Genomic DNA, 27,608 nt, shown 5'->3' with positions numbered 1-27,608 from the left:
TGCATTCATGCGGCACTCAAGCTCATAGTATTATACTGCATATGGTCATAGCAATTATGGCACATACGGTCATGCATTTATACGGCACGCACGCTCATAGCATTTATACTGCACATACGGTCATAGCAATTATGGCACATACGGTCATGCATTTATACGGCACGCACGCTCATAGCATTTATACTGCACATACGGTCATAGCAATTATGGCCCATACGGTCATGCATTTATACGGCACGCACGCTCATAGCATTTATACTGCACATACGGTCATAGCAATTATGGCCCATACGGTCATGCATTTATACGGCACTGTGACGAGACCAATCTCGCCACATTGCATTGGAGAAGCCTGGTTGCCCGCCTGATGCCTTTGGACTATGGCCCTGGGAGATTGGGCCCTTTAAAAACAGTATTCAGCCATACCAGAGTGTATGTCACTCATTCTGGCCCTTTAAATACAGTGGGGTCATTCGGTACTTGCCCTGTGTGAGCGGTGATACCCCAGATAGCTTTGCCATGGAGCCCATTCATATAATGAAAGACTATGGGAAAGACTTTAGCTCCATGGCAATTGAACTGTATGTGTGTGGTCTGAGCACCATTTGATAATGTGCGCCCAGTCCTAAGCTATCTGGGGATATGTTACATGTCTGTGTTTTATGTATCAAATGTGTCTTTATGTATTTTAAAGTGATAGTCTGTCTTTGTGTCCCCACATGTGCTCAATGGAGTCTGCCTCTATCCCTGGGAGATAATTGGATTTCTTCCCAGTCGTCTGGGGGATAGAGAGGAGGGAGGTATGGGTAAAGTGGGAAGGGCTTATGTTGAAGCCACTGTGATTGGCTACTGTCCACTATGTTCTACAGTCATCCATCAGGTCCCCTAGGGGAGTGTCCACCTGGTGGAGGCCTGCATAATACCGGGCAGGTAGCCACATTAAAGTCAGACCACTGCTTGACCCTCAACACAGAGCCTTAGCTCGTTCTTGGGGGGATTCACTGTATGCTGATAGGGACTGACTGCCAGGAGTGTAAGCCGCTTGGGAGCTTTTCCTGTTCGGCTGCTAGCAGCTATTCGTGAGGTTCCAGTCTGGGAGTTTGGAGAGCTACCTTATTCCCTTGTATGCAGTCCGGGAGTTTGGTGCATTCACTTATATCCAATTCGTGAGTTTTGGTGCTTTTACAGTAGCTGTGCCTGTCTATGAAAAGAGGATTATCGCCTAAACGGATTTTAACCCATTGTCTGCTGAAACGGTCCATTACAGGAACGCACGCTCATAGCATTTATACTGCACATACGGTCATTCATTCAACTGCAGATATGGTCATGCTTTATAGTGCACAGACGCTCATAGCATTGATACTGCATACACGGTCATGCATTTATTCTGCACTCACACTCATAGCATTTATACGATACATACGGTCATGCATTTATACTGCACGCACGCTCATAGTAGTTATACTGCACATACGGTCATGCGTTATACTGCACTCACACTGATAGTAGTTATACTGCACATGGTCATGCATTATACTGCACGCATACTCATAGTGGTTACACTGCACATACGGTCATGCATTTATACTGCACATACGGTTATGCATTTACACTGCATTCACACTCATATCTGTTATACTATACATACGGTCATGCATTAGCCGGCACGCACGCTCATAGCATTTATACTGCACATACAGTTATGCATTTATACTGCAGTCTCGCTCATAGCTGTTGTACTATACATACGGTCATGCATTAGTCGGCACGCGCGCCCATAGCATTTATACTGCAGATACGGTCATGCATTTATACTGAACTCATGCTCATAACATTTAAACGGCACATACGTTCATGCATTTTCTTGCACTCACGCTCATTGCGTTTATACTGCACATATGGTCAGGCATTTTCCTGCACGCGCATAGCATTTATACGGCACATACGGTCATGCTTGTATGATGCACCCAAGCTCATAGCATTTATATTGCACACGGTAATGCATTATAATGCACTCAGGTTCATAGTATTATACGGCACATATGGCTATGCATGTATACTGCACTCACGCTCATAGCGTTCATACGGCACATACGGTCATGCCTTTATACTGCACGTACGCTCATAGCATTAATACTGCACGTACGCTCATAGCATTAATACTGCACGTACACTCTTAGTATTAATACTGCACATACGCTCATAGCATTAATACTGCATGCACACTCTTAGCATTAATACTGCACGCACGGTCATAGTATTATACCGTACGCACGTCCATAGCATTCATACCGCACGCACGTTCACAGTATTTACACCGCACGCTCCTAGCATTTATAGCGCATGCTCACAGTATCATATCGCACACCCGTATTTACACCGTACCCCCCCCCATGGTACACATACTGCACGCACCCTCATAGTATTTACACTGCACGCACCATCATAGAAATACACTTTGCGCAGCATACTGCATATACTCATAGTTTGGCTATTGCATTTACGCTTATAGCAGTCATGTTGCATATACGCTCATAGTGTTGATAATGCTCTCACACTCTCAGCATTTATGCTGCACGTGCATTCATAGGGTTTATGCGGCACTTACTGCATTTATACTGCATGCACGCCCGTAGCATGTTACTGTATCATAGTTTTCAGTTTCATAAGGTACATACGCTTGTAGCATATTAATGCACATACGCTCATAGAGTTCATACTGTACATATGTTCTTAGCATTTATATGGCACATAGCATTCATACTGTACGCATGCTCATAGCATTCATACGGTACGCACGCTAATGGCATTCATAATGCATGTACGTACATTGTTGTTATACTGCACATATGCTTTAACCTTCATACTGCATGTAGGCTCATAGCTTGTATATCGCACACACGTCCACAGCATTTGCGCTGTTCTACGTGCAGGGTGATGCGATACATAAGTGTATGGTTTACACGGGTCATAGGCTCATAACATTGGTGCTGTGCGTAGTGCATAGTTTTTAGATCAGGCTTGCTTACAGAGCTTCCATACGGTAGATATGTTCATAGCAGTCATTCTATTCATATTCTCATAACATTTATTGGACATATGCCAGTAGCATAGGGCACACACGGTCGTAGCGTTTAGACTGTACACGCGCTTGCAAGGTTCATACGTTCATAGCATCTATTCTGTTCATACGCTCGTAGCGTTCATACTTTACATACGTTTTGTTAGCTTTCATACTTCACAGGAGTTCATAGCGTTCACATATACTAAAATAGAATAATACATAAAAAAACTTACATAATTGTAATACATACTCAGAAGTTTGTCATACATAACAGCATACAGGTCAGACCTGCCACGCCTACAGGGGGAGGCACTGCGTATTATTGCTTCTGACACGTCTTCAGAGCAAAAATAGCACGACTCATAGACGGTAGTATACCCAATATGCCTGCTACTTCTGCAGGGGGATGCACTGCGTAATTTTGTTATTTACACTTTCAGAATATAACGTTACGAACTATAGGCGGTAGTACACCCGTTATGCCTGCCACGCCAGCAGGGGGATGCACTGCAATTATTGTTACTGACACCTCTTCAGAGCAATAATATAATGGCTCATATGCGGTAGTAGACCTGTCACATCTGCCACGTCCGTAGGGGGGATGCAGTATGTAGTTATTATTGACATATTCAGAGCATGACTTTATAAACCATAGGCGGTAGTATACCCGTCATGCCTGCCATGCCGGCAGGGGGATACACTGCAATTTTTGTTACTGGCACCTCTTCAGAGCAATAATATCACGACTCATATGCGGTAACATGCCTGTTACATCTGCCACGTCTGCAGGGGCATGCACGGCGAAATTATGGTTACTGACACTTCAGAGCAATAATATCACATCTTATATACGGTAAAATACTGGTTATGCCTGCCACGTCTGCAGGGAGATGCACTGCGGATTTTGCTATTAACACGCTACCAGAGCAATAATAAGGCTTTTAGGCAGCAGTATTCCTCATGTGCCTGCCACAGCTGCTGGGGGATACACTGCGTAGTTATCGTTATTGAGTCCTTTTCAGAGCAATAGTATCACGACTTACAGGCGGTAGTATACCTGTTATGCCTGCCACGTCTGCAGGGGGATACACCGCATAGTTATTATTATTGACTCCTCTTCAGAACAATGATATCATAACTTATAAGCGGTAGTATACCGGTTATGCCTGCCACGTCTGCAGGCCAAAGCACGGCACAATTTTGTTACTGACACGGCTTCAGAACAATAATATCACTGACAGGTGGCGGTAGGGAATCAAGGATGTTGTTTGGGGTTTTTGGCCCCTTTTATGGGTAGGGCCCTGCAAGAGGTGTTATGACTCTAACGAATATGTTGGTATCAGCAATCGTACAGGTGCGGTTTTACCAATTACAGCCAATCGATTGGATGAGACATGAGCATTGGTACGCCCCATCACCGCAAATCGGGGGGGGGGGGGGGGGGTCATTACGTGGTTCCTGGTATTTGACAGTCGTTTGGCCAATTTCGACGAAGCTCTGATTTTCAGTTTCAGTTTTTTTGGCCCTCTATAGGCTTGCCCACGGTCGCGGTTTTGGGCACACTTCTGACCGCTGTAAGTCTGTTGTTTGTTATATATATTGTCATTATTTTCATTGTCACTATTATAGTGATTACTATTAGAGCTGTCAGCATTTCTATGTATTGTTGTTGATATTAGTCAGGCAGTCTGTCCACGCTTGGAGCCCTGCACACAAATAACAGTATACAAGTAAGAAATATTATCAACATTCACATTACCATCATACTGTTACTGACCAAATCCTGTATACTGACCAATATTACCAATAATACCAGTATACTAGGAGGAATATTGTCACCATACATATTGCCATCATACTGTTACTGACCAAATCCTGTATAGTGACCAATATTGCCAATAATACCAGTATATTAGGAGGAATATTGTCACCATACATATTGCCATCATACTGTTACTGACCAAATCCTGTATACTGACCAATATTACCAATAATACCAGTAAACAAGGAAGAAATATTATCACCATATATATTACCATGATACTGTTACTGACCAAATCCTGTATACTGAGACCAATATTACCAATAATACCAGTATACAGGGAGGAATATTATCACCATACATATTACCATCATACTGTAACTAGGTAAAGGTTACTCCCTGTAGGTAGGCTCCCCTGTATATAGTTGCAGCTCCCTCACCCGTATATATAGTAATAGCAGCTCCCTCTTCAATAAGTAGGCAGCAGCTTCCCCTTTGGGTAATAGTAGAAGGAGCCCCTTTGGGAAGAAGTAGTAGCAGCCCCTTTAGGTAACAGAAGCAGCCCCTTTTAGGTAGTAGTAGTAGCATTGCCTTTAGGTAGTAGTAGTTGGAAACACTGCAAATTAGAAGGTGAGTGCTCCTCAGGGGAGGGGTTATTGGGAGGAAACACCTGATTAGGTTAGGATAGTGGTGGATAATGTTGGGTTCTCCTTTATTCACATGGCGTTGCCCGGACATGCATTACTACCTGCCGTATACTGACAGGGCAAGGAGCCAATGGCTCTTTGCTCTGTCAAACAGCTGAGGGCCGCATTTAATTATAGGCATGTCATCAAAGTGACCTAAATATTGTAATATACATTGGTTAAAAAAAATTGTATATTTTGTCCCTACAGCTATTGTCTGTGTGTCTCTCTGAGAAGTACAAATACAGGAAGTGTGAATGGACAAGCAGGGCTCTGAGCACTGAAGACAAGCAGGGCTCTGTGCACTGAGAACAAGCAGGGCTCTGTACACTGAGGACAAGCAGGGCTCTGTACACTGAGGACAAGCAGGACTCTGTACACTGAGGACAAGCAGTACTCTGTACACTGAGGACAAGCAGGGCTCTGTACACTGAGGAAAAGCAGGGCTCTGTACACTGAGGATAAGCAGGGCTCTGTACACTGAGGATAAGCAGGGCTCTGTACACTGAGGGCAAGCAGGGCTCTGTACACTGAGGACAAGCAGGGCTCTGTACACTGAGGACAAGCAGGGCTCTGTACACTGAGGATAAGCCGGGCTCTGTACACTGAGGATAAGCAGGGCTCTGTACACTGAGGACAAGCAGGGCTCTGTACACTGAGGACAAGCAGGGCTCTGTACACTGAGGATAAGCCGGGCTCTGTACACTGAGGACAGGCAGGGCTCTGTACACTGAGGACAAGCAAGGCTGTGTACACTGAGGACAAGCAGGGCTCTGTACACTGAGGACAAGCAAGGCTCTGTACACTGAGGACAAGCAGGGCTCTATCCACTGAGGACAAGCAGGGCTCTGTACACTGAGGATAAGCAGGGCTCTGTACACTGAGGATAAGCAGGGCTCTGTACACTGAGGACAAGCGGGGCTCTGTACACTGAGGACAGGCAGGGCTCTGTACACTGAGGACAAGCAAGGCTGTGTACACTGAGGACAAGCAGGGTTCTGTACACTGAGGACAAGCAGGGCTCTGTACACTGAGAACAAGCAGGGCATTGTACACTGAGGACAATCAGGGCTCTGTGCACTGAGGACAAGCAGGGCTCTGTACACTGAGGACAAGGACTATGTACACTGAGGACAAGCAGGACTATGTACACTGAGGACAAGCGGGGCTCTGTACACTGAGGATAAGCAGAGCTCTGTACACTGAGGACAAGCAGGGATCTATACACTGAGGACAAGCAGGGCTCTGTACACTGAGGATAAGCAGGGCTCTATACACTGAGGACAAGCAGGGCTCTGTACACTGAGAACAAGCAGGGCTCTGTGTAGTGAGGACAAGCAGGGCTCTGTGCACTGAGGACAAGCAGGGCTCTGTACACTGAGGACAAGCAGGGCTCTGTACACTGAGGACAAGCAGGGCTCTGTACACTGAGGACAAGCAGGGCTCTGTACACTGAGGACAAGCAGGGCTCTGTACACTGAGGAAAAGCAGGGCTCTGTACACTGAAGACAAGCAGAGCTCTGTACACTAAGGACAAGCAGGGCTCTGTACACTGAGGACAAGCGGGGCTCTGTACACTGAGGACAAGCAGGGCTCTGTACACTGAGGACAAGCAGGGCTCTGTACATTGAGGACAAGCAGGGCTCTGTACACTGAGGACAAGCGGGGCTCTGTACACTGAGGACAAGCCGGGCTCTGTACACTGAGGACAAGCAGGGCTCTGTACACTGAGGACAAGCAGGGCTCTGTACACTGAGGACAAGCGGGGCTCTGTACACTGAGGACAAGCGGGGCTCTGTACACTGAGGACAAGCTGGGCTCTGTACACTGAGGACAAGCAGGGCTCTGTACACTGAGGACAAGCGGGGCTCTGTACACTGAGGACAAGCGGGGCTCTGTACACTGAGGACAAGCCGGGCTCTGTACACTGAGGACAAGCAGGGCTCTGTACACTGAGGACAAGCAGGGCTCTGTACACTGAGGACAAGCGGGGCTCTGTACACTGAGGACAAGCAGGGCTCTGTACACTGAGGACAAGCGGGGCTCTGTACACTGAGGACAAGCGGGGCTCTGTACACTGAGGACAAGCGGGGCTCTGTACACTGAGGACAAGCGGGGCTCTGTACACTGAGGACAAGCGGGGCTCTGTACACTGAGGACAAGCGGGGCTCTGTACACTGAGGACAAGCAGGGCTCTGTACACTGAGGACAAGCGGGGCTCTGTACACTGAGGACAAGCTGGTCTCTGTACACTGAGGACAAGCAGGGCTCTGTACACTGAGGACAAGCAGGGCTCTGTAAACTGAGGACAAGTAGGGCTCTGTGCACTGAGGACAAGCGGGGCTCTGTACACTGAGGACAAGCGGGGCTCTGTACACTGAGAACAAGCAGGGCTCTGTACTCTGAGGACAAGCAGGGCTCTGTGCACTGAGGACAAGCGGGACTCTGTGAACTGAGGACAAGCGGGGCTCTGTACACTGAGGACAAGCTGGGCTCTGTACACTGAAGACAAGAGGGGCTCTGTACACTGAGGACAAGCGGGGCTCTGTACACTGAGGACAAGCGGGGCTCTGTACACTGAGGACAAGCAGGGCTCTGTACACTGAGGACAAGCAGGGCTCTGTACACTGAGGACAAGCAGGGCTCTGTACACTGAGGACAAGCAGGGCTCTGTACACTGAGGACAAGCAGAGCTCTGTACACTGAGGACAAGCGGGGCTCTGTACACTGAGGACAAGCGGGGCTCTGTACACTGAGGACAAGCGGGGCTCTGTACACTGAGGACAAGCGGGGCTCTGTACACTGAGGACAAGCGGGGCTCTGTACACTGAGGACAAGCGGGGCTCTGTACACTGAGGACAAGCGGGGCTCTGTACACTGAGGACAAGCGGGGCTCTGTACACTGAGGACAAGCGGGGCTCTGTACACTGAGGACAAGCAGGGCTCTGTACACTGAGGACAAGCAGGGCTCTGTACACTGAGGACAAGCAGGGCTCTGTACACTGAGGACAAGCAGGGCTCTTTACACTGAGGACAAGCAGGGCTCTGTACACTGAGGACAAGCGGGGCTCTGTACACTGAGGACAAGCGGGGCTCTGTACACTGAGGACAAGCGGGGCTCTGTACACTGAGGACAAGCGGGGCTCTGTACACTGAGGACAAGCGGGGCTCTGTACACTGAGGACAAGCGGGGCTCTGTACACTGAGGACAAGCGGGGCTCTGTACACTGAGGACAAGCGGGGCTCTGTACACTGAGGACAAGCAGGGCTCTGTACACTGAGGACAAGCAGGGCTCTGTACACTGAGGACAAGCAGGGCTCTGTACACTGAGGACAAGCGGGGCTCTGTACACTGAGGACAAGCGGGGCTCTGTACACTGAGGCAAGCTGGGCTCTGTACACTGAGGACAAGCAGGGCTCTGTACGCTGAGGACAAGCAGGGCTCTGTACACTGAGGACAAGCGGGGCTCTGTACACTGAGGACAAGCAGGGCTCTGTACACTGAGGACAAGCGGGGCTCTGTACACTGAGGACAAGCGGGGCTCTGTACACTGAGGCAAGCAGGGCTCTGTACACTGAGGACAAGCAGGGCTCTGTACGCTGAGGACAAGCAGGGCTCTGTACGCTGAGGACAAGCAGGGCTCTGTACACTGAGAACAAGCAGGGCTCTGTACACTGAGGACAAGCAGGGCTCTGTACACTGAGGACAAGCGGGGCTCTGTACACTGAGGCAAGCTGGGCTCTGTACACTGAGGACAAGCAGGGCTCTGTACGCTGAGGACAAGCAGGGCTCTGTACACTGAGGACAAGCAGGGCTCTGTACGCTGAGGACAAGCAGGGCTCTGTGCACTGAGGTTCTGTGACACTCCTCCAGCTCACACAGCAGGATGATTGACAAGCCAGGAGTCTACACAGCCCTGCTTGTCCTGCCCTCACATCCTGTATTTCAACTCCTCATAGAGACCCACATTCAATAGCTGCAGGGACAGAAGTTTTTACCCAAAAATATACATTTTATATATTTTTTTACAAATGTTTATTACAAATATACATATGATGTTATTATCTACATCATATCAAAAGTTTTTGTTAACGACAGGTACACTATAAGACGCGCTTATAGTTAAAATTCACCCTGGACGACCAGCTGGCCCTGTGGGCAGCCCAGCACCTGGTGTGCCCAATGGCCAGTCCGGCCCTAGCTTTGTGGGAAATCTAGCATTTTGCAGCTCATGTATGTGACTGGAGTATAATGTATCTGTAGGACAAGGATTTACATGTTGGGGCCCAGTAGTGTATCTGGATGACATCTCTCTGTAGACTTGGTCCATAACCAGTTCACCCAGTGGTGTCTTCTCCTTTATCAGGATGCAGATTCTGGTTCAGGATGATAGGAGATTCCCCTATGTATAGAGCTCAGGACCGTCTTATTGGGGTATAAAGGGCACTATCCCTCTTTATGCACCAGGAGCCTTCACAACCCCTAGAAGTGCCATTGGCTGTATGTGCCCAACCAGGCTATCAAATATTCATTATTCCATAAATAAAGTGTTACATTTCAGCTAGATCCACTTTACATCTGTTCTCCGTCCCGTTCTGGGTCCATTTGGCTCTCTTTTTGAGCCACATGGCCCGAAAATCGGATCAAAGCTCAACAGACTCCATTGGATTCTGACACTTCCCGATGACCTGAATAGGGTCCGTTGGAGATCTGGTAGTTCACCCTAGTTTAGCGGAGAGAAAAAATAGAGCATGCACTTTTTTTTTCTCTGCTAAACTCAATGGAATTGCTGACTAAGCTCCACATATCATAGCCCGAGGGCAATGTGAAAGAGGCCTTACTGATGTTTATTTTTTATTTTTAAGCAAATCCTGAGAAAGACCCAGAGATCTGTCTTTCTAATCTTTGGAAACACTGCAAATTAGAAGGTGAGTGCTCCTCGAGGGAGGGGTTATTGGGAGGAAGCACCTTATTAGGTTGGGATAGCGGTGGATAATGTTGGGTTCTCCTTTATTCACAGGGCATTGCCCGGACATGCATTACTACCTGCCGTACCGCTGGCAGATTAACAAAGGAACCAACTGGGAAGATATCCCCAATATGGAGGAGATTGAGAAATGCTACTGCGACCCAACGATTGACAGGTATGGGCCGTCCAGAACCGTGTGTGAGATTGTATCTATAACTGGAAATTAAAATGATCAGACGGGGTCAGGCACAATCACTGGTGAACATCACATTGGGGGCCTTGTGTGAGATTATAAGAACTGGATATTTAAAGGGGTACTCCGGCCCTGAGACATCTTATCCCCTATCCAAAGGATAGGGGATAAGATGTCTGACTGCGGGGGTCCCCCGCTGGGGACCCCCTGCAATCTTGCATTCGGCACCCACCTCTTTGAGCTGTACACCGCGCTGCCAGCTCACAAACTGCCGGGTGTGACATCACCCTCGCCTCCGCTATGCAAGTCTATGGGAGGGGGCGTGACAACCCATTAGGTGGGCCGAATTGCGTCACCTGTGTCCATGCTGTCCATGTACTGAGGTTTTACTTTTCAATAAATTGCTCCGTTGGATCTATTTGCGCTGGACATTCCACTTTCTTCATATATATATCTGTTAGCTATGTAGATTACAGTGCGGCTATATGCAGGACTCACAGGTGACGTCTTCTCTAAATGGAGTCGTTCACTTTCCCTTTTCTTCTCCATCTGGCCTGGACATTTTGACAATTTATTTCAGCCACAACTCTTCACCGCAGAACCTGCAACACAAGCATCTTAGGCTCTGCTATTTTCCAGCATTATCTTTCCATTTTCAATACAAATGCCTCCAGCCTCCCCAACACACATTGCCTCCAGCCTCCCTCACAAACAATGCATCCAGCCTCCCCCACACAAACAATGCCTCAAGCATCTCAAAAATGCCTCCAACCTTCAGCACATACACCACACAATGCCTCCAGCCTCCCCCAAATGCTTCCAGCCCCCCCCCCCCCACGCACAATGCGTCCAGCCTCCCCAAATTCCTCCAGGCTCTCCCACATGCCCCCCCCCCCCCACATATACACAATGCCACCAGCTTAACTCACACTGCTTTTAGCCTCCCACACACACACACACAATACCTATAGCCACAACTCTGCCTCCACAATTGCCCCCACATGTCTCCATGTGGCTCCACAACTACCTCCCCAACTGCCTTCACAACCCCTGCCACCTCTCCCGTAAATGTATCTCACTTGTAGTTGGAGGGCACAAGGAGGGTTCATGAAAGGTGCTTTCTGGTGAAGTTTAGGGTGGTACTTGCTGCAGTGCTTCCCATGTGACAGTGAGGCTGGCACTTCCCTGCAGGAGGAAAATTCAACTTGTTTTTTAATACAATGCCATCTTGTCCACTGGCGTGGGGTGACACCCCTGGTGGGGCCTTATGGCACCCCAGTTGGAGATCGCTGCCTTAGTACGGGAATGGGACCTTTGGAAACCAGGATTATGTAAAAACTTGAATATTTTGTGCAATATACGCACAGAGTGAAATGTTAGTCTTTAGAGCAGATTTGAGAATATTTGGTCACTGTCCCTTTTAAGAGATTCTATTTCCGCAGTTGTACTAAGTAGAGAGCCTTTAGTGAACTTTTAACAAGTGTAAGTGAGCATACTAAGGTAGATGCAGCTGCCGACGAGATCTAATCCAATAAGATTGTTCTCTACTGTGGAGGCCCTCAAATATGTGATGCAATACTTTTTATGTGTGGTAAGTTTTGGGTACACAGGAAACTTCTGTGATGTGTTGACCCACACAGCACTAACTTAAACCATAGGTCATTGAAGAAATTAGTGTATGCAAAGAGGCCCTTGTTCAGCTTATTCTCCTCTGGCTAAGACAAGACTCCTTCTTGAATCTGAAGGCTTGACAATTTTGTCTTCATAGTATGGACTGGAACAGGACAGTGATTTGCTTGCAGACTTTATCTTGAGCATGTTAAAGGATGAAATAACACCCATGAGTACACTTGAGCCCAAGTGTAGGTATGCCGAACAAAAGCAGAAATAAAACATGATGCTCTGGCAAAAGCCAGACTTAGAATCATTTGGGTCCAGCTCTCTGGGTAGAGGAGGCTGGAATAGGGACTCTTCCCACAGCTGTATAGAATATTTTGTGTAGAAACAGGCTAGGAAGCATCATATGACCAAGGCATCATTTATCTGATGTATGGTATTCTGTCCTCCTTATGTGTAAGAAGGGTTAATACATTGTCAGACAGCTAAACCTTCCCAGCAATTCATTACTGAAGAAGCAACGTCCAACTTCAACTTTTAAAAACCTTTACAAACATATATGTGGTGAAACTGAGGAACAGAAAAATAATGAACTTACTAATGTAGACTGATGTATGACTATGCATATACATTATACAAATACATGCACAACATGTTACATAAAACACTGATATATAAGATGATCATAAGCAGCCATAAGAATATACACAGATATATATCCCGGACCATGCCATCCTATCTGAATGACCCATGGTCCCTATCTGCTTACTGTAAATTGTAATAAACTGCAGGAAAACATTAAAACACAACAAAATGCAAAGAGACACAAACTATAATGTTGGATAGTTGTGTGAACACCCAGCGATACTACCATAAGCTTGGATGGAGAGGATGGCTCAGGATCCTACTGGCCATGTGGTTACCTCTGGAGCCCTGGCTGTAAGCTTGGCCGCTATGGGCTGAGCTGATGATGTCATCAGAGTTCATAGGCTATGGGAGCTGAAATGGCTCAAACAACTTCTACACTACACAACACCATAAATACAAAACATAGTAACCCAACCAGACTGCTGAAGGCGTGACACAAGGCGTATGTAAATTTTAACACTTACAATCCTGGAATATCTCTGTGTATGCTATTAATGCCATATAATGCACAAGACAGTTTTGAAAGTTAACTCCCAGCATCCCCACATACAGCTTTATGCAGTTTCCAGACAGTTTCCGTACGGCTTCACAACAACTTCATGTGCATATTAGCTGGATCACAGGTACTGGGACATTACATGTTCATGTGTAGGGGCGGAACATTATCTTCTAACTCCTCCCACTTGTCATTCTCAGAGTTCAGTCTATTGATTTTCTGACTATGAGATCTGGCGTGCACCGCGTTCGTCGCCTCTCCACCGTCTCATCGGTCATGAAGCCGCCTGAGTATGTCCTGACCACCGAGTGGCTGTGGTACTGGAAGGATAATTATGACATTTGGACACTTTATGGCCATTCTGTAAGTTGGTGCAGGGCACTCAATCACCTCTAGGGGGGAAGTTATAGGGGGTGCAAGGGCTCCCCCTTAGCTTCTGAAGCCAGAGTTCTCTAAGCTCTATCTGAGGGGGACAATGCTACAAATGACATGTGAAAATTGGAGGGGAAGGGGGTCCTGACAGAGATCTGGATTGCCCGGTGATTTATACTTTTCCTGTTTTCTGTCCTTTAGAATGATGTGATAAATGTGAACTCTTCTGTGTACTCTTCAGACCTGGAGAACATCTATCTCAATGATCCCACCACAGTCATTCCTTTCATCGTGTTCATCCACTGCTATGAAATGAACTTCCGAGGTACCGGGGTGTATAATGTAGTGATGAATGATATTGTCACCTATGTGGGCCCCCGGGGGGTTTGTCTCATTGTTTTCAAGGTTCTGACCTGACTTGTTTCCTGACTCTTCTCCTGTCTGCCCTGACCATCTGTCTTCTACCTGTGACAACCAACCTCTGCCGCCCTGACCTCTGCTTGTACGTCTGTGTCTATTTCCTTCTCTTATGGTGCCGTGTCTGGGAACATCAGTTGCTTTCATAAAGTACACCAAGGGCCTAAGACCTGCAGAAGTTCCTTCCACCAGTGACCCATTCATAGAGGTGCTCAGGGCTGTCTTTAACGCAGCGCAAAAGGGGCAGCTGATGGTATTGGAGGTGCTGTTGTTCTATATAACCTAAAAAGTCCTAGATATATGGTTCAATATTACAGTAAAGATGAAGGGGGGTAACTACAGAAGAAAAGACAAATATATAAACCTATAAACGCCACAAGGGCGTGAAATGTAGTACCCCAAATGGTAAAATAAATTATAAGAAATATAGAAATACATAATTTTTATTAAAATACAAAGACATATCAGTCATGGGTTGTGCATATAAGATGGATTAAAATTAAATACATAAACTGAAATATATAAATATAAAAAATGCTTCTCTAAAGGAATTACTGGTACATGTAAAAACAATAGTAATCGAAATGTAGCAAGGGGTGCAGGAAATAAGTGAGGTGCCTGGTTAAATTATGCGTGTGAACATAAGTAAATATACAGTAACCCCCCGACCTACGATGGCCCCGACATATGATAAAATCGACATACGATGCTTTTATATGTCGGGGCCATCGCATTAACTGCTATCCGACAGCGCAAAATGCTTAAGCTGCTGTCGGATAGCAGTGTAATGTGCCCCAGCAGGTTCACTTACCTATTCCCGATGCTCCGGGTCCACTTCGCGATCCTCCGGTGTCTTGCGCATCTTCTCCAGGGTCCAGGCCTTGCTTTCCGGCGTCGTTGTTACGTCACTACGCACGCCGCGCCGGCGCAGCAGCGTAATAACGTCACCAGAAAGCGAGGCCCGGACCCTGCAGAAGATGCGCAAGACAACAAAGGATCGCAAAGAAGACACCGGAGCAGCGGGACAGCATCGGGAGCCCCTGGAATAGCAGCGGGAGCGGTGAGGACCTGCTGCGGAGCGGCGGGGACAGGTAAGTACAGCTTCCTATACTTTACATTGCACGGATCCCTCAACATACGATGGATTCGACAAACGATGAGTCGTTTGGAACGAATTACCATCGTATGTTGAGGGACCACTGTATTGGGAAATGTGCCAAAGTGATAGTTAGTAGCTGCTGTATACAAAAAGTGCTGCTTCATAAACAAAAAGGTCAAATAACTCACTATGGTGGAAAAAGTGCACAGAGCTAACGGTATAATGAATGGTGCAGGGTACTAAAATTAATAAGTGCCAATATTACCACAAAGAACGAGGTGCAACAGCAAACAATAGCAGCAGGAAAATGAGCACACGTGGACAGGACTCGCCCCGGCCCCGCTACAGACCTCCAACGCGTTTCACCTACAGGGAGGGTGGAGATCCCCTGATGTCCGACTTACCGAACTTCATCTTTACATTTAGGAGAGTGTTTGAAGAACCAGGTCAGACATTGTCTGCATTCTCATCTCTTCTCTGTCCAATCTGAGACAAATCTACTGTGGAACTATATGCCATTTGGTTCCATACTTTAGTTTTTGAGCTCCCTGTAATAATGAAGTATAAAGGTCTGGTGGACTGCATTAAAGGGCTACTCCTCTAGAAAACAATTTATTTTAGATCAACTGGTGCTTGAAAGTTAGGCAGATTTGTAAATTACTTCTATATAAAAATCTTAACCCTTCCAGAGGAAGTTGTGTAGTTCTTTCCAGTCTGACCACAGTGCTCTCTGCTGACACCTCCATGTCAGAAACTGTCCAGAGCAAGAGAGGTTTGCTATGGGGATTTGCTTCTACTCTGGACAGTTCCTGACATGGACAGAGGTGTCAGCAGAGAGCATTGTGGTCAGACTGGAGAGAACTACACAATTTCCTGTGGAGCATACAGCAGCTGATAAGTTCTGGAAGGATTAAGATTTTTTATTAGAAGTAATTTACAAATCTGGAGCCAGTTGATATGAAAAAATTGTTTTCCACTGGAGTACCCCTTTAAAGGCAAGTTGGCGGGTCGTGATCTGCCCAGCTCTTTAGACAAAATCATTTTGTTGTCTGGGCAGATTAACATCTGATTCCAGGAAAGACATCATGAAACCAAATGTACCCAAAACATTCCCCAGCTGACGCCCTCCTTTCAGAGATCCCTTATACTTTCTATGAATCAGCCTTCTCAGGACAAGACCATGGAAGTGAAAAGAGTAAAGCTTTCTGGGGAGGAGCAACAATGTCATAGTTCAATTCTATTCTGTGGAGCTAAAGTTCTATTTCTGCAGGATTATCCCTTGAAGCCGGAAACTCCAACCTCATGGACTTTACGGATTTTACATGAAGAACGAATTTAGGTTTTTCTGTTTGTCCTCTGCTTCTGGGCCATCCCTGGCTGCAATGTCCTGATCCAGTGATTGACTGGACATATTCATCTGAGAACATATTGTATCTGCATCAGCCATTACATGTACAAGGGCTAAAAAGCAACAAAAAGATTTCTAAATTCAGTAAAACTGCTAAAAAGCAACATATAAAGAGACAGTGACCATATATCCAGCCTAGGGGTAGATGCCTAGCAGTAGCAAATCAAGAGATGTTTCCCTGGCAAAGGTAGGGCCTGAACTGGTTGTAACAGGTTTGGTTCCACCCCTTATCCTGGGAGAGGATGGTTAGATTAGGGACTTCTTCTGCAACCATTGGTTAGGAGGATCACGTGACCAAAGCATAATTCATCTCTGTAAAGTACATGCACATTTGCACCTATTATTTGTGCTCTTAAGATGTTTATTTCCTCCTTAACAATTGTCCATGATTTTAGAAATGAAGCAGAAGAATGTTCGGTCCAAAAGGAAGAGAGACGCGCTCAGGAGACCAAAATATCAAAGTTTTGAAGATGTGAACTTACTGAGAGGAAGGTAAAATCATCACATGTATTATAAGAGACAGATACGAGATACAGTATAGATAAGAAAAAAGGAGGAGGCCCCAAATCCTCCCCATGATGCGGATATCATGGTAGTCGGGGCCTAGTGAAGGTACCCAGACCGGCCATGTTGGTGCTTCTACTGCATCCATACATATGTATTGCTGTGTACTGTACAAGTTATCAAGTAATCACATCTTTAAGTCCCCTAGGGGAGACAAAAAGACGTAATAAAAAATTGTTTGGTTTTTTTCTTATTCTTTAATTTTTTTATTTTTTTTATCTTCATACAGTGAAATTACAGCACACATTAATTACCTTCAACCCCCCCTCCCTGTGTGGAGAAAAAAGAGAAAAGAAGGGAACAACACAACACAAAATACATATTTGTAAATGGCCAGATTATTATTCTCAAGTACCCCACCAAACTACCACTCACCCCATACCCTATCAAATTCTCTTTGCTTCTTCTTTTTCTTCCCTATTCTAGATCTTTCGTAACTTTTAATCCTAACCACTGTTCAATAAATGGGGGGTTATGATCAAACCATTTCTGTACTCTATCAAATATTTAACCAGCATTACTACTTTCAACAAAAGATCCTTCAAATACCCAAAATCATTCATATCTCCCAAAATAGCGATAATAAAAAAAATAGTTAAAAGAAACAAAAACAGATTAAAAAAATAAAAGTTTACTTAAAAAAAAAAAAAACAAAACAATAATAACGTAAATCAATAAATTCCCATTTTTTGTTATCTTGCATAGTGAATAATGTCATAGAGGAAAATACTTTGCCTCCCATCAAGTATATAAAAAGTAATTAAAAAGACCCAGATGTTTTTTTTGTTTGTTTGTTTGTTTTTAAATAACACATTATATGGAAAAATAAAGGGTACTGTTAAAAAATACAACTTTTCCACTGAAAAACAAGTCTCCTACGGCTCTGCTGTTAGAAGATGAGGGGGGGGGGGAATGTTTGCTTAAGGGGTTAAATTTATCTATTCTTTTAGAACAAAATCATCAGCTCCCCAGGCCCCCGTGAAGACAGCACCCCCCCCCCCTGAAGACAGCAACGCCCCCCTGAAGACAGCACCGCCCCCTCCGAAGACTGACATCTACCCGAGTACATGGGACACTTCAGCCCTACCGGAGATCGGCTGTCAGGTAACGTCCCTATTACTGGTGACTACAGCGCTGACCGGACGACCCTTGACCCGAGGTGATAACTTCTCTCCCCTCCAGAAAGTTCCGGTCTCTGACACGTCCAGCGAGTTCTCAGAAATTGTCAGCAGCTTCACCAAGACAGTCAGCGGGCATGTGGTGAAGAAGCTGTGGCGTCTCCAGAACCCGTCTCTGTGGCAGGTGTTCCAGTGGTAGGTCAGATCTCACCTCATGTTTTGGGAAAAGACCATATTCCTTATGGGGTGAGGATCACAAGTGGTGGCCGAGGAACATAAAGCCCCAGATCATGGTGGCCCCATCTTCCTTCTACACTATGTATGGGGGAACCATTTATGGCTGGGCCCTTGTTTTGTAATGTTGTTTTTCTCATTTAAGGCAAAAGGAACAGATGAAAAAAATAAATCAGGGACAAGAAGTGAAGGAAATGCGACTGTTTCACGGCACAGACACGGCACACATAGTCGCCATCTGTAATCAGAACTTTGACTGGCGTCTCTGCGGCACCCATGGCACTGCTTATGGACAAGGTAAGAAGGAACATGTACAGGGGACATCTGATTGGAAGGCTGTACCCCATGACCCGAGTGACATTGATCCTCATGGCCAATCAGATGATCTTGTGGAAACTTGAATATAGGACGACTCCCATAGAGGTCACTAAACCTCATGAGGTCATACAACTGCTCTGTTATCCTACAGCTGGAGGCCTCATCCACAATACCAGGGGAACTACACTTGTCCGGATCAACCGTCAAGAAGCATTTGAGGGTCACCCGGGGTCTCCACCACCTCCAGCCGGCTCAAGAAACCAGTGAGAGGAGGGATCCGATCTCCTGGCATTCAATTGTATGAGTGTCTTCAAGACGCAGATACAACTGAATAGACAAGTGCTAGTTGGATTGGCGGACACTCCACCCCCCCCCCCCCACCCCCCGAACGGCCACTCAGCACTCAGCTATGATGCAGATGGGAAGATTAACCCTCTCTGCCTCATTCTGCTTCTGTCACTATACTAGAAGAAGCCAGAGCGATGCGATGGAACAGGTTATTTAAAGTCATGTTCCTCAACCTGCAAAACTACAGCCCCCATAATTCACTTCTGTGCTGTGCATGATGGGAGTTGTAGTTTGCAGCATCTGTGTCGGAGAGTCTCAGGTTGGGAAACAATAATGTAAGAGCACAGTGGTACAGATCATTGGGGGAGCAGTGGTGCAGATTATTGGGGGGACGTAGAACAGTTTATTAGGGGGGCAGTGGCAAAGATCATTTAGGGCAGTGGCACAAGTCATTAAGGGGACAGTGTTACAATTTATTGGGGGGGGGCAGCGGCACTATCATTGGGGGGCAGTGGCACAGACTAGGTGTATGACTTATGCATCTACTGGGGCTTGACCCCTCCCTTTTATCTCAGTAACTAAAAATGGGCACAGATCATTAGGGGGCAGTGGCACAGTTCATTGGAGGGGGGGGGTAGTGACACAGTTTATTGGGGGGGTAGTGGCACAGTTTATTGTTTAAGGTTGGCACAGTGATTGGCAAGATTACATTTAGGGGCACAGTTTATTAGGGGCAATGCCACAGTTCATCAGGGGAACAGTGGCACAGATCATTAGGGGGCAGTGGCACAGTTCATTGGAGGGGGGGGGTAGTGACACAGTTTATTGGGGGGGGTAGTGGCACAGTTTATTGTTTAAGGTTGGCACAGTGTTTGGCAAGATCACATTTAGGGGCACAGTTTATTAGGGGCAATGCCACAGTTCATCAGGGGAGCAGTGGCACAGATCATTAGGGGGCAGTGTCACAGATCATTAGGAGGCATTGTCACAGATCATTAGGAGGCAGTGGCACAGATGATTAGGAGGCAGTGTCACAGATCATTAGGGGGCAGTGTCACAAATCATTAGGGGGCAGTGTCACAGATCATTAGGGGGCAGTGGTACAGATCATTAGGAGGCAGTGGTACAGATCATTAGGAGGCAGTGGCACAGATCATTAGGGAGCAGTGTCACAGATCATTAGGGGGCAGTGGTACAGATCATTAGGAGGCAGTGGTACAGATCATTAGGAGGCAGTGGCACAGATCATTAGGGGGCAGTGGTACAGATCATTAGGAGGCAGTGACACAGATCATAAGAAGGCAGTGGCACAGATCATTAGGAGGCAGTGGTACAGATCATTAGGGGCAGTGACACAGATCATTAGGAGGCAGTGGTACAGATCATTAGGGGCAGTGGTACAGATCATTAGGGGGCAGTGGCACAGATCATTAGGGGGCAGTGTCACAGATCATTAGGAGGCAGTGGCACAGATCATTAGGAGGCAGTGGTACAGATCATTAGGGGCAGTGGCACAGATCATTAGGGGGCAGTGTCACAGATCATTAGGAGGCAGTGGCACAGATCATTAGGAGGCAGTGGTACAGATCATTAGGAGGCAGTGGCACAGATCATTAGGGGGCAGTGTCACAGATCATTAGGAGGCAGTGGCACAGATCATTAGGAGGCAGTGGCACAGATCATTAGGGGGCAGTGTCACAGATCATTAGGAGGCAGTGTCACAGATCATTAGGGGGCAGTGGCACAGATCATTTGGGGGCAGTGGTACAGATCATTAGGGGGCAGTGTCACAGATCATTAGGGGGCAGTGGCACAGATCATTAGGGGGATAGTGAAACAGTTTATTGGGGGGGGGTAGTGGCACAGTTTATTGTTTAAGGTTTGCACAGTGTTTGGCAAGATTACATTTAGGGGCACAGTTTATTAGGGACAATGCCACAGTTCATCAGGGGAGCAGTGGCACAGATCATTAGGGGGCAGTGTAACAGTTCATTAGGGGGCAGTGTCACTGATCATTAGGACTAGTGTCACAGATCATTAGGGGCAGTGTCACAGATCATTAGGGGGCAGTGGCACAGATGCTTAGGAGGCAGTGGTACAGATCATTAGGAGGCAGTGGTACAGATCATTAGGGGGCAGTGGCACAGATCATTAGGAGGCAGTGGCACAGATCATTAGGGGGCAGTGTCACAGATCATTAGGAGGCAGTGGTACAGATCATTAGGGGGCAGTGTCACAGATCGTTAGGGGGCAGTGTCACAGATCATTAGGGGGCAGTGGTACAGATCATAAGGGGGCAGTGGTACAGATCATTAGGGGGCAGTGGCACAGATGATTAGGAGGCAGTGTAACAGATCATTAGGGGGCAGTGGTACAGATCATTAGGGGGCAGTGTAACAGATCATTAGGGGGCAGTGGTACAGATCATTAGGGGGCAGTGGCACAGATGATTAGGAGGCAGTGTAACAGATCATTAGGGGGCAGTGGCACAGATGATTAGGAGGCAGTGGCACAGATCATTAGGGGGCAGTGGCACAGATCATTAGGAGGCAGTGTCACAGATCGTTAGGGGGCAGTGTCACAGATCATTAGGGGGCAGTGGTACAGATCATAAGGGGGCAGTGTCACAGATCGTTAGGGGGCAGTGTCACAGATCATTAGGGGGCAGTGGTACAGATCATAAGGGGGCAGTGGTACAGATCATTAGGGGGCAGTGGCACAGATGATTAGGAGGCAGTGTAACAGATCATTAGGGGGCAGTGGTACAGATCATTAGGGGGCAGTGTTACAGATCATTAGGGGGCAGTGGTACAGATCATTAGGGGGCAGTGGCACAGATGATTAGGAGGCAGTGTAACAGATCATTAGGGGGCAGTGTCACAGATCATTCGGGGGCAGTGTTACAGATCATTAGGGGGAAGTGGTACAGATCATTAGGAGGCAGTGGCACAGATCATTAGGGGGCAGTGTCACAGATCATTAGGGGGCAGTAGCACAGATCATTAGGGGGCAGTGTCACAGATCATTAGGGGGCAGTGTTACAGATCATTAGGGGGCAGTGTTACAGATCATTAGGAGGCAGTGGCACAGATCATTAGGGGGATAGGGAAACAATTTATTGGGGGGGGGGGGTAGTGGCACAGTTTATTGTTTAAGGTTTGCACAGTGTTTGGCAAGATTACATTTAGGGGCACAGTTTATTAGGGACAATGCCACAGATCATTAGGGGGCAGTGTAACAGTTCATTAGGGGGCAGTGTCACAGATCATTAGGAGGCAGTGTCACAGATCATTAGGAGGCAGTGTCACAGATCATTAGGGGGCAGTGGTACAGATCATTAGGGGGCAGTGGCACAGATGATTAGGAGGCAGTGGTACAGATCATTAGGGGGCAGTGGTACAGATCATTAGGGGCAGTGTAACAGTTCATTAGGGGGCAGTGTCACAGATCATTAGGAGGCAGTGTCACAGATCATTAGGAGGCAGTGTCACAGATCATTAGGGGGCAGTGGTACAGATCATTAGGGGGCAGTGGCACAGATGATTAGGAGGCAGTGTCACAGATCATTAGGGGCAGTGGTACAGATCATTAGGGGCAGTGTCACAGATCATTAGGGGGCAGTGTTACAGATCATTAGGAGGCAGTGGCACAGATCATTAGGAGGCAGTGTCACAGATCATTAGGGGGCAGTGGCACAGATCATTAGGAGGCAGTGGCACAGATCATTAGGGGGCAGTGTAACAGTTCATTAGGGGGCAGTGTCACTGATCATTAGGAGGCAGTGGCACAGATCATTAGGGGGCAGTGGTACAGATCATTAGGGGGCAGTGGCACAGATCATTAGGGGGCAGTGGCACAGATCATTAGGAGGCAGTGGCACAGATCATTAGGGGGCAGTGGTACAGATCATTAGGGGGCAGTGGTACAGATCATTAGGGAGCAGTGGCACAGATCATTAGGGGGCAGTGGCACAGATCATTAGGGGGCAGTGGCACAGATCATTAGGGGGCAGTGGCACAGATCATTAGGGGGCAGTGTCACAGATCATTAGGGGGCAGTGGCACAGATCATTAGGGGGCAGTGGTACAGATCATTAGGAGGCAGTGGTACAGATCATTAGGAGGCAGTGGTACAGATCATTAGGGGGCAGTGGTACAGATCATTAGGAGGCAGTGGTACAGATCATTAGGGGGCAGTGGTACAGATCATTACGGGGCAGTGTAACAGTTCATTAGGGGGGCTAGTGGCACAGAGCATTGGGGGGCAGTGGCACAGTTCATTGGGGGATAGTGACACAGTTTATTGGGGGCAGTGACACTGTTTATTGTTTGATGTTGGCACAGTGTTTGGCAAGATTACATTTAGGGGCACAGTATTCAGATCATACTGGGAGCTGGAGATTTACATCCTCCACACCTCAGTAGCTCCTTTTACTACTTAGTATTGCAATTATAACACAACAGGCAGTGTCTTTTTCTTTCATGGTAGGGTCTCGAGGTGTGAACTAGGCCTTAGCATTCAGCTGGGACCTTCATCTGAGCGGACGCTTACTAAAAGTAGTTCCCCGCACTACACAATGCCACAGAAATAGGAAGACCCATGAGATGTAGCTTTAGGGCCCCTAATAAATGCCACCTGATCAACGAGTATTTACCAGAGACCTCATTCCTAATGGTGACAGGGCCCCTTTAAGAATATGGGTACATTGTATCCTAATGTATCAATATTCAGATACATTTCAGATCAGTAACAATGTTTGCAGTTATGACAGATATTTCAATGATCTCCGGCTCTCAGGTTTTCATTCTACTACAACTCCCAGCATGCTCTGACCGCTTTGGTTTCCACTACTATATTTGGTATTTTCCCAGGGACTTCTATAACCTGTCCACATTCTCTCCATAGGAAGTTACTTTGCCAGAGACGCCTCGTACGCCCACAAATACTCCTCTAAGGCTCCTGATGGGACGCAGTCGATGTTCGTGGCTCGTGTGCTGGTGGGAGACTTCACCATAGGAAACCAACAAATGAAGCGCCCACCGCAGAGACCCGGCAGCACCACGGAGTATTATGACTCCTGCGTGGACAACATCACCGATCCCTCCATCTTTGTGGTGTTTGAGAAACATCAGATCTTTCCCGAGTATCTTCTGGAATACTAACCGCAGGATGAGTCCCGCGTTATCTGCCGAAACACCAAGAGTAGCACAAATAGTAATACAAGGAGGAGTGAAACCAAAATGTCTCCCAGAAATTATATCACACAGCGACTTCTACAAAAATAATTAAAGGGGATCTGTCGTGAATATCATCCACTTTAAGCTGCTGGTACCGGCTTAGTGAGTGATAGTAACAATACTTACCATCCGCAGATCGGAGTCTCAGTCCATCTGTTATGCTTGTTGTTCCATTTATGCAAATTTCTAAGCCTCTTAATGCACAATTTTGTTACCTTTGACTTTTTGTTGCGTGCTTTTGTGGGTAACAGCAATACCTTCTGGCCAGCAACGTATCCTGAGCACGAGGACACAAGAAATATCACCTTTGACATTTTAGACATATGACATTTGTATGGACTGTGTGGTTGTGTTAGATTCCTACTGTACATGACTTTATGTGTACTTATGACTATGTGTAGTACACGACTTCACTGTGGACTGTACATGATGCTGGTGATGGGTTGAAATGTTGCTTCTCCTGATTAGTTCAGGACAACCTCTACAAGACATCAGAGAATACTGTATACTATGACTTTTTGGTGTACAACAAATTATATACATTTTTATTATACTACAACAATTATAATGCAGGTGGAGACAAAAAATGGGTAACAGTCCTACTAGGCTAGGGTGAGAGATAAGGAAAAGAACAGAAGAAAAAATGCAAAGAGTAATGAAATAAACAAAAGAGAATAAGAGAGAGAGTTTACAAATTAAAATAGCATTTATTTAAATAAAGTTAGTGGAGTGAGGTCCTTAGCAGGGACTTAGGCGCTACAAGTGCTGCAAATATGGATATTTCCTCCGCAACTGGAGATGGATTGTGTATAGTCAATAGTAGAGATGAGCGAATCGAAGCAGACAAACCCAAATTCATTACAAATTTCAGGATTTCTTCGATCCCCAACGAATGCGAATATTGCCGCGATTCTGTCGCGCAAATCGCTTCATTAAACTCCAAGGCTCCAGGACACCTAAAAATACAGATCCACATGTCAGTACATGGGGCAGGGGATGTTGGGAAGGCGCGAATGCGAGACGGGAAGCGAGGTAGGCGTGATGACCCTGAATCACATGCGAGATGCAGCCTATCATCATTCATTGACTCCTGTGATGTCACAGCCCTATATAATCGGCAGCCATTTTGCGGCTGCTCATTTCATGCCATTCACTGCAGAGGGATAGGACGGCTTTGTGTCTCTGTGTGTGTTACACAGAGACGCTGAATTGATTATACCGCAGCGTTCCACTGCCAACTGCTAGTCACAGCAGCGTTGTGGACAGAGCGAAGTGCAGTGCTTTGCTTGTTCCCACTGAGAAGGATTTTGACGCCATAAACCTCCCAGTCACTTTATTCAGCATTTTATCAGAGAGGGGCCGATAGCTTTTTGTTGCCTCATACATATCAAAAAGCTGCCTGAACTTAATGAACCGTATCACAGGAGACAGGAAAGATTTTTCAGTGCAATTCTGTGTATTTTTTCCACAAGAAATCATCTGCTGCTTATACTAGTCTGTAGACGGTATAATAACCAGCAATTCACACCATTCCTAACACTGTGCAATTTTTGTGGTGCTGCACTGTTGTGTCCTGCTGCCGTGCAAAAATAAGTTTTTTGAGCGGACTGTAGTGCATTTGTCTGCCCTCATACGTGCATACCACAAACCTTCATCAAAGCAGTCTACTATTTTGTATCTGTAAATCTGTAAGAAGTCTAGATACTGGGAAAGTCCATGCAAAAGTAATTACCAGCTGGTGTTTTACAAAAATACAGAGTTTTTAGGCTCATTGTAGCGCATTTTACTGCCCTCATATGTGCATACCACATACCGACATCAAAGCAGTCTACTATTTAGTATCTGTAAATCTGTAACAAGTCTAGATACTGGGAAAGGACAGGGAAAACTAATCACTGACTGTTGTTTTATGAAAATACATTTTCCAAGTGTACTGTAGCGCATTTTTAGCTCCCGGTGTCAGCTAGCAGTCGTGTCGCGACCAGCAACCCAGCAGCCGTGATTGATCGGTTAACTCGGTCATCCACTTTCTCTCAAGTGACATTCGACACCCCCAGTCAACAGTCAGTGGGTTCCTCACACTCAACCCTCAGTTGGCATGGCCCTCATGCTGCTGCTGCCACCTCCAGGCTCTGCCATTGTGCTGCTCTATGGTCTCCTCATGCTATTGCTACCACCTCCAGGCTCTGTCATTGTGCCACAATATGGTCTCTACATGCTAATGCTGCCACCTCCAGGCTCTCTCATTCTGCTGCTCTATGGTCTCCTCATGCTAATGCTACCACCTCCATGCTTTGTCATTGTGCCACCATATGGTCTCCTCATGCTGATGCTACCACCTACAGGCTCTGCAGTTGTGCCACCATATGGTCTCCTCATGCTGATGCTACCACCTCCAGGCACTGTCATTGTGCCACCATATGGTCTCCTCATGCTGATGCTACCACCTCCAGGCTCTCTCATTGTGCTGCCATGGATACTGCAAAACATAATTAAGGTGCTGGTCCCAAGTTTCAGAAATTCCTTGCATTAGAGTCACTTTCAGGACTCCTGAGGTCACCTCCAGGCTGTGCCATTTAGCCACTATATGGTATCCTCATGCTTCAGCCATCTCCAGGTTGTGCCATTCAGACAATATATTGTTTTCTGATGCTGCTGGCACTGCTGTTTTGGATATTACCTATTTGGATTTTTTATGGTATCACTAGCAAACATACATGCTCAATAAAGATTTCAACATTGATCTTTTAATGTCAGGGATTGTGAAGCCCTCTTTTGTACATATCCTGCTGCCTGATCCAGGCTGTGTGTTTCAGGAGCTTCTTGACTTACTGATGCTGCTGGGCCTGTGCCTACATTTTTTGGATGTTAGCACTAGCTAACATACATGTTCTATACAGATTTCAAGATTCACCTTTTAATGTTTGGGGTTATTAAGCCCTTTTGTGTTCTTCTGCTGCTGCCTGATCCAGGCTGTGTTTCACCAACTATATGGTTTAGTGATGCTGCTGGGCCTGTGCCTAAAATTTTTTGATGTTAGCACTAGCTAACATACATCTTGTATACTGATTTCAACATTATCATAATGTTAGGGGTTGTAAAGCCCTTCTGTAA

General features: G+C 46.5%; 1 protein-coding gene across 2 annotated transcripts in view; it reads left to right on the top strand.

Annotated features, from left to right (window-relative positions):
• The window catches only part of LOC130267775 (protein mono-ADP-ribosyltransferase PARP12-like), a 94,640-nt gene extending 67,439 nt beyond the window's left edge, over positions 1-27,201 (top strand). For both annotated transcript variants that reach the window (XM_056517955.1, XM_056517956.1), the window contains exons 3-11: positions 10,382-10,444; positions 10,537-10,660; positions 13,640-13,802; positions 14,013-14,136; positions 17,131-17,227; positions 18,250-18,403; positions 18,482-18,612; positions 18,797-18,948; positions 24,163-27,201. In XM_056517955.1, coding sequence (XP_056373930.1) covers positions 10,382-10,444; positions 10,537-10,660; positions 13,640-13,802; positions 14,013-14,136; positions 17,131-17,227; positions 18,250-18,403; positions 18,482-18,612; positions 18,797-18,948; positions 24,163-24,419 — 1,265 coding nt within the window. In that variant the 3' untranslated portion in view covers positions 24,420-27,201. The remainder of the gene's footprint in view (positions 1-10,381; positions 10,445-10,536; positions 10,661-13,639; positions 13,803-14,012; positions 14,137-17,130; positions 17,228-18,249; positions 18,404-18,481; positions 18,613-18,796; positions 18,949-24,162) is intronic.
• The last annotated feature ends 407 nt before the right edge of the window (positions 27,202-27,608 follow it).

Source organism: Hyla sarda, chromosome 4 (genome assembly GCF_029499605.1).
Source record: "Hyla sarda isolate aHylSar1 chromosome 4, aHylSar1.hap1, whole genome shotgun sequence".
NCBI classification, from domain to species: Eukaryota; Metazoa; Chordata; class Amphibia; order Anura; family Hylidae; genus Hyla; species Hyla sarda.
This window is presented reverse-complemented; position numbering and strand designations above follow the sequence as displayed.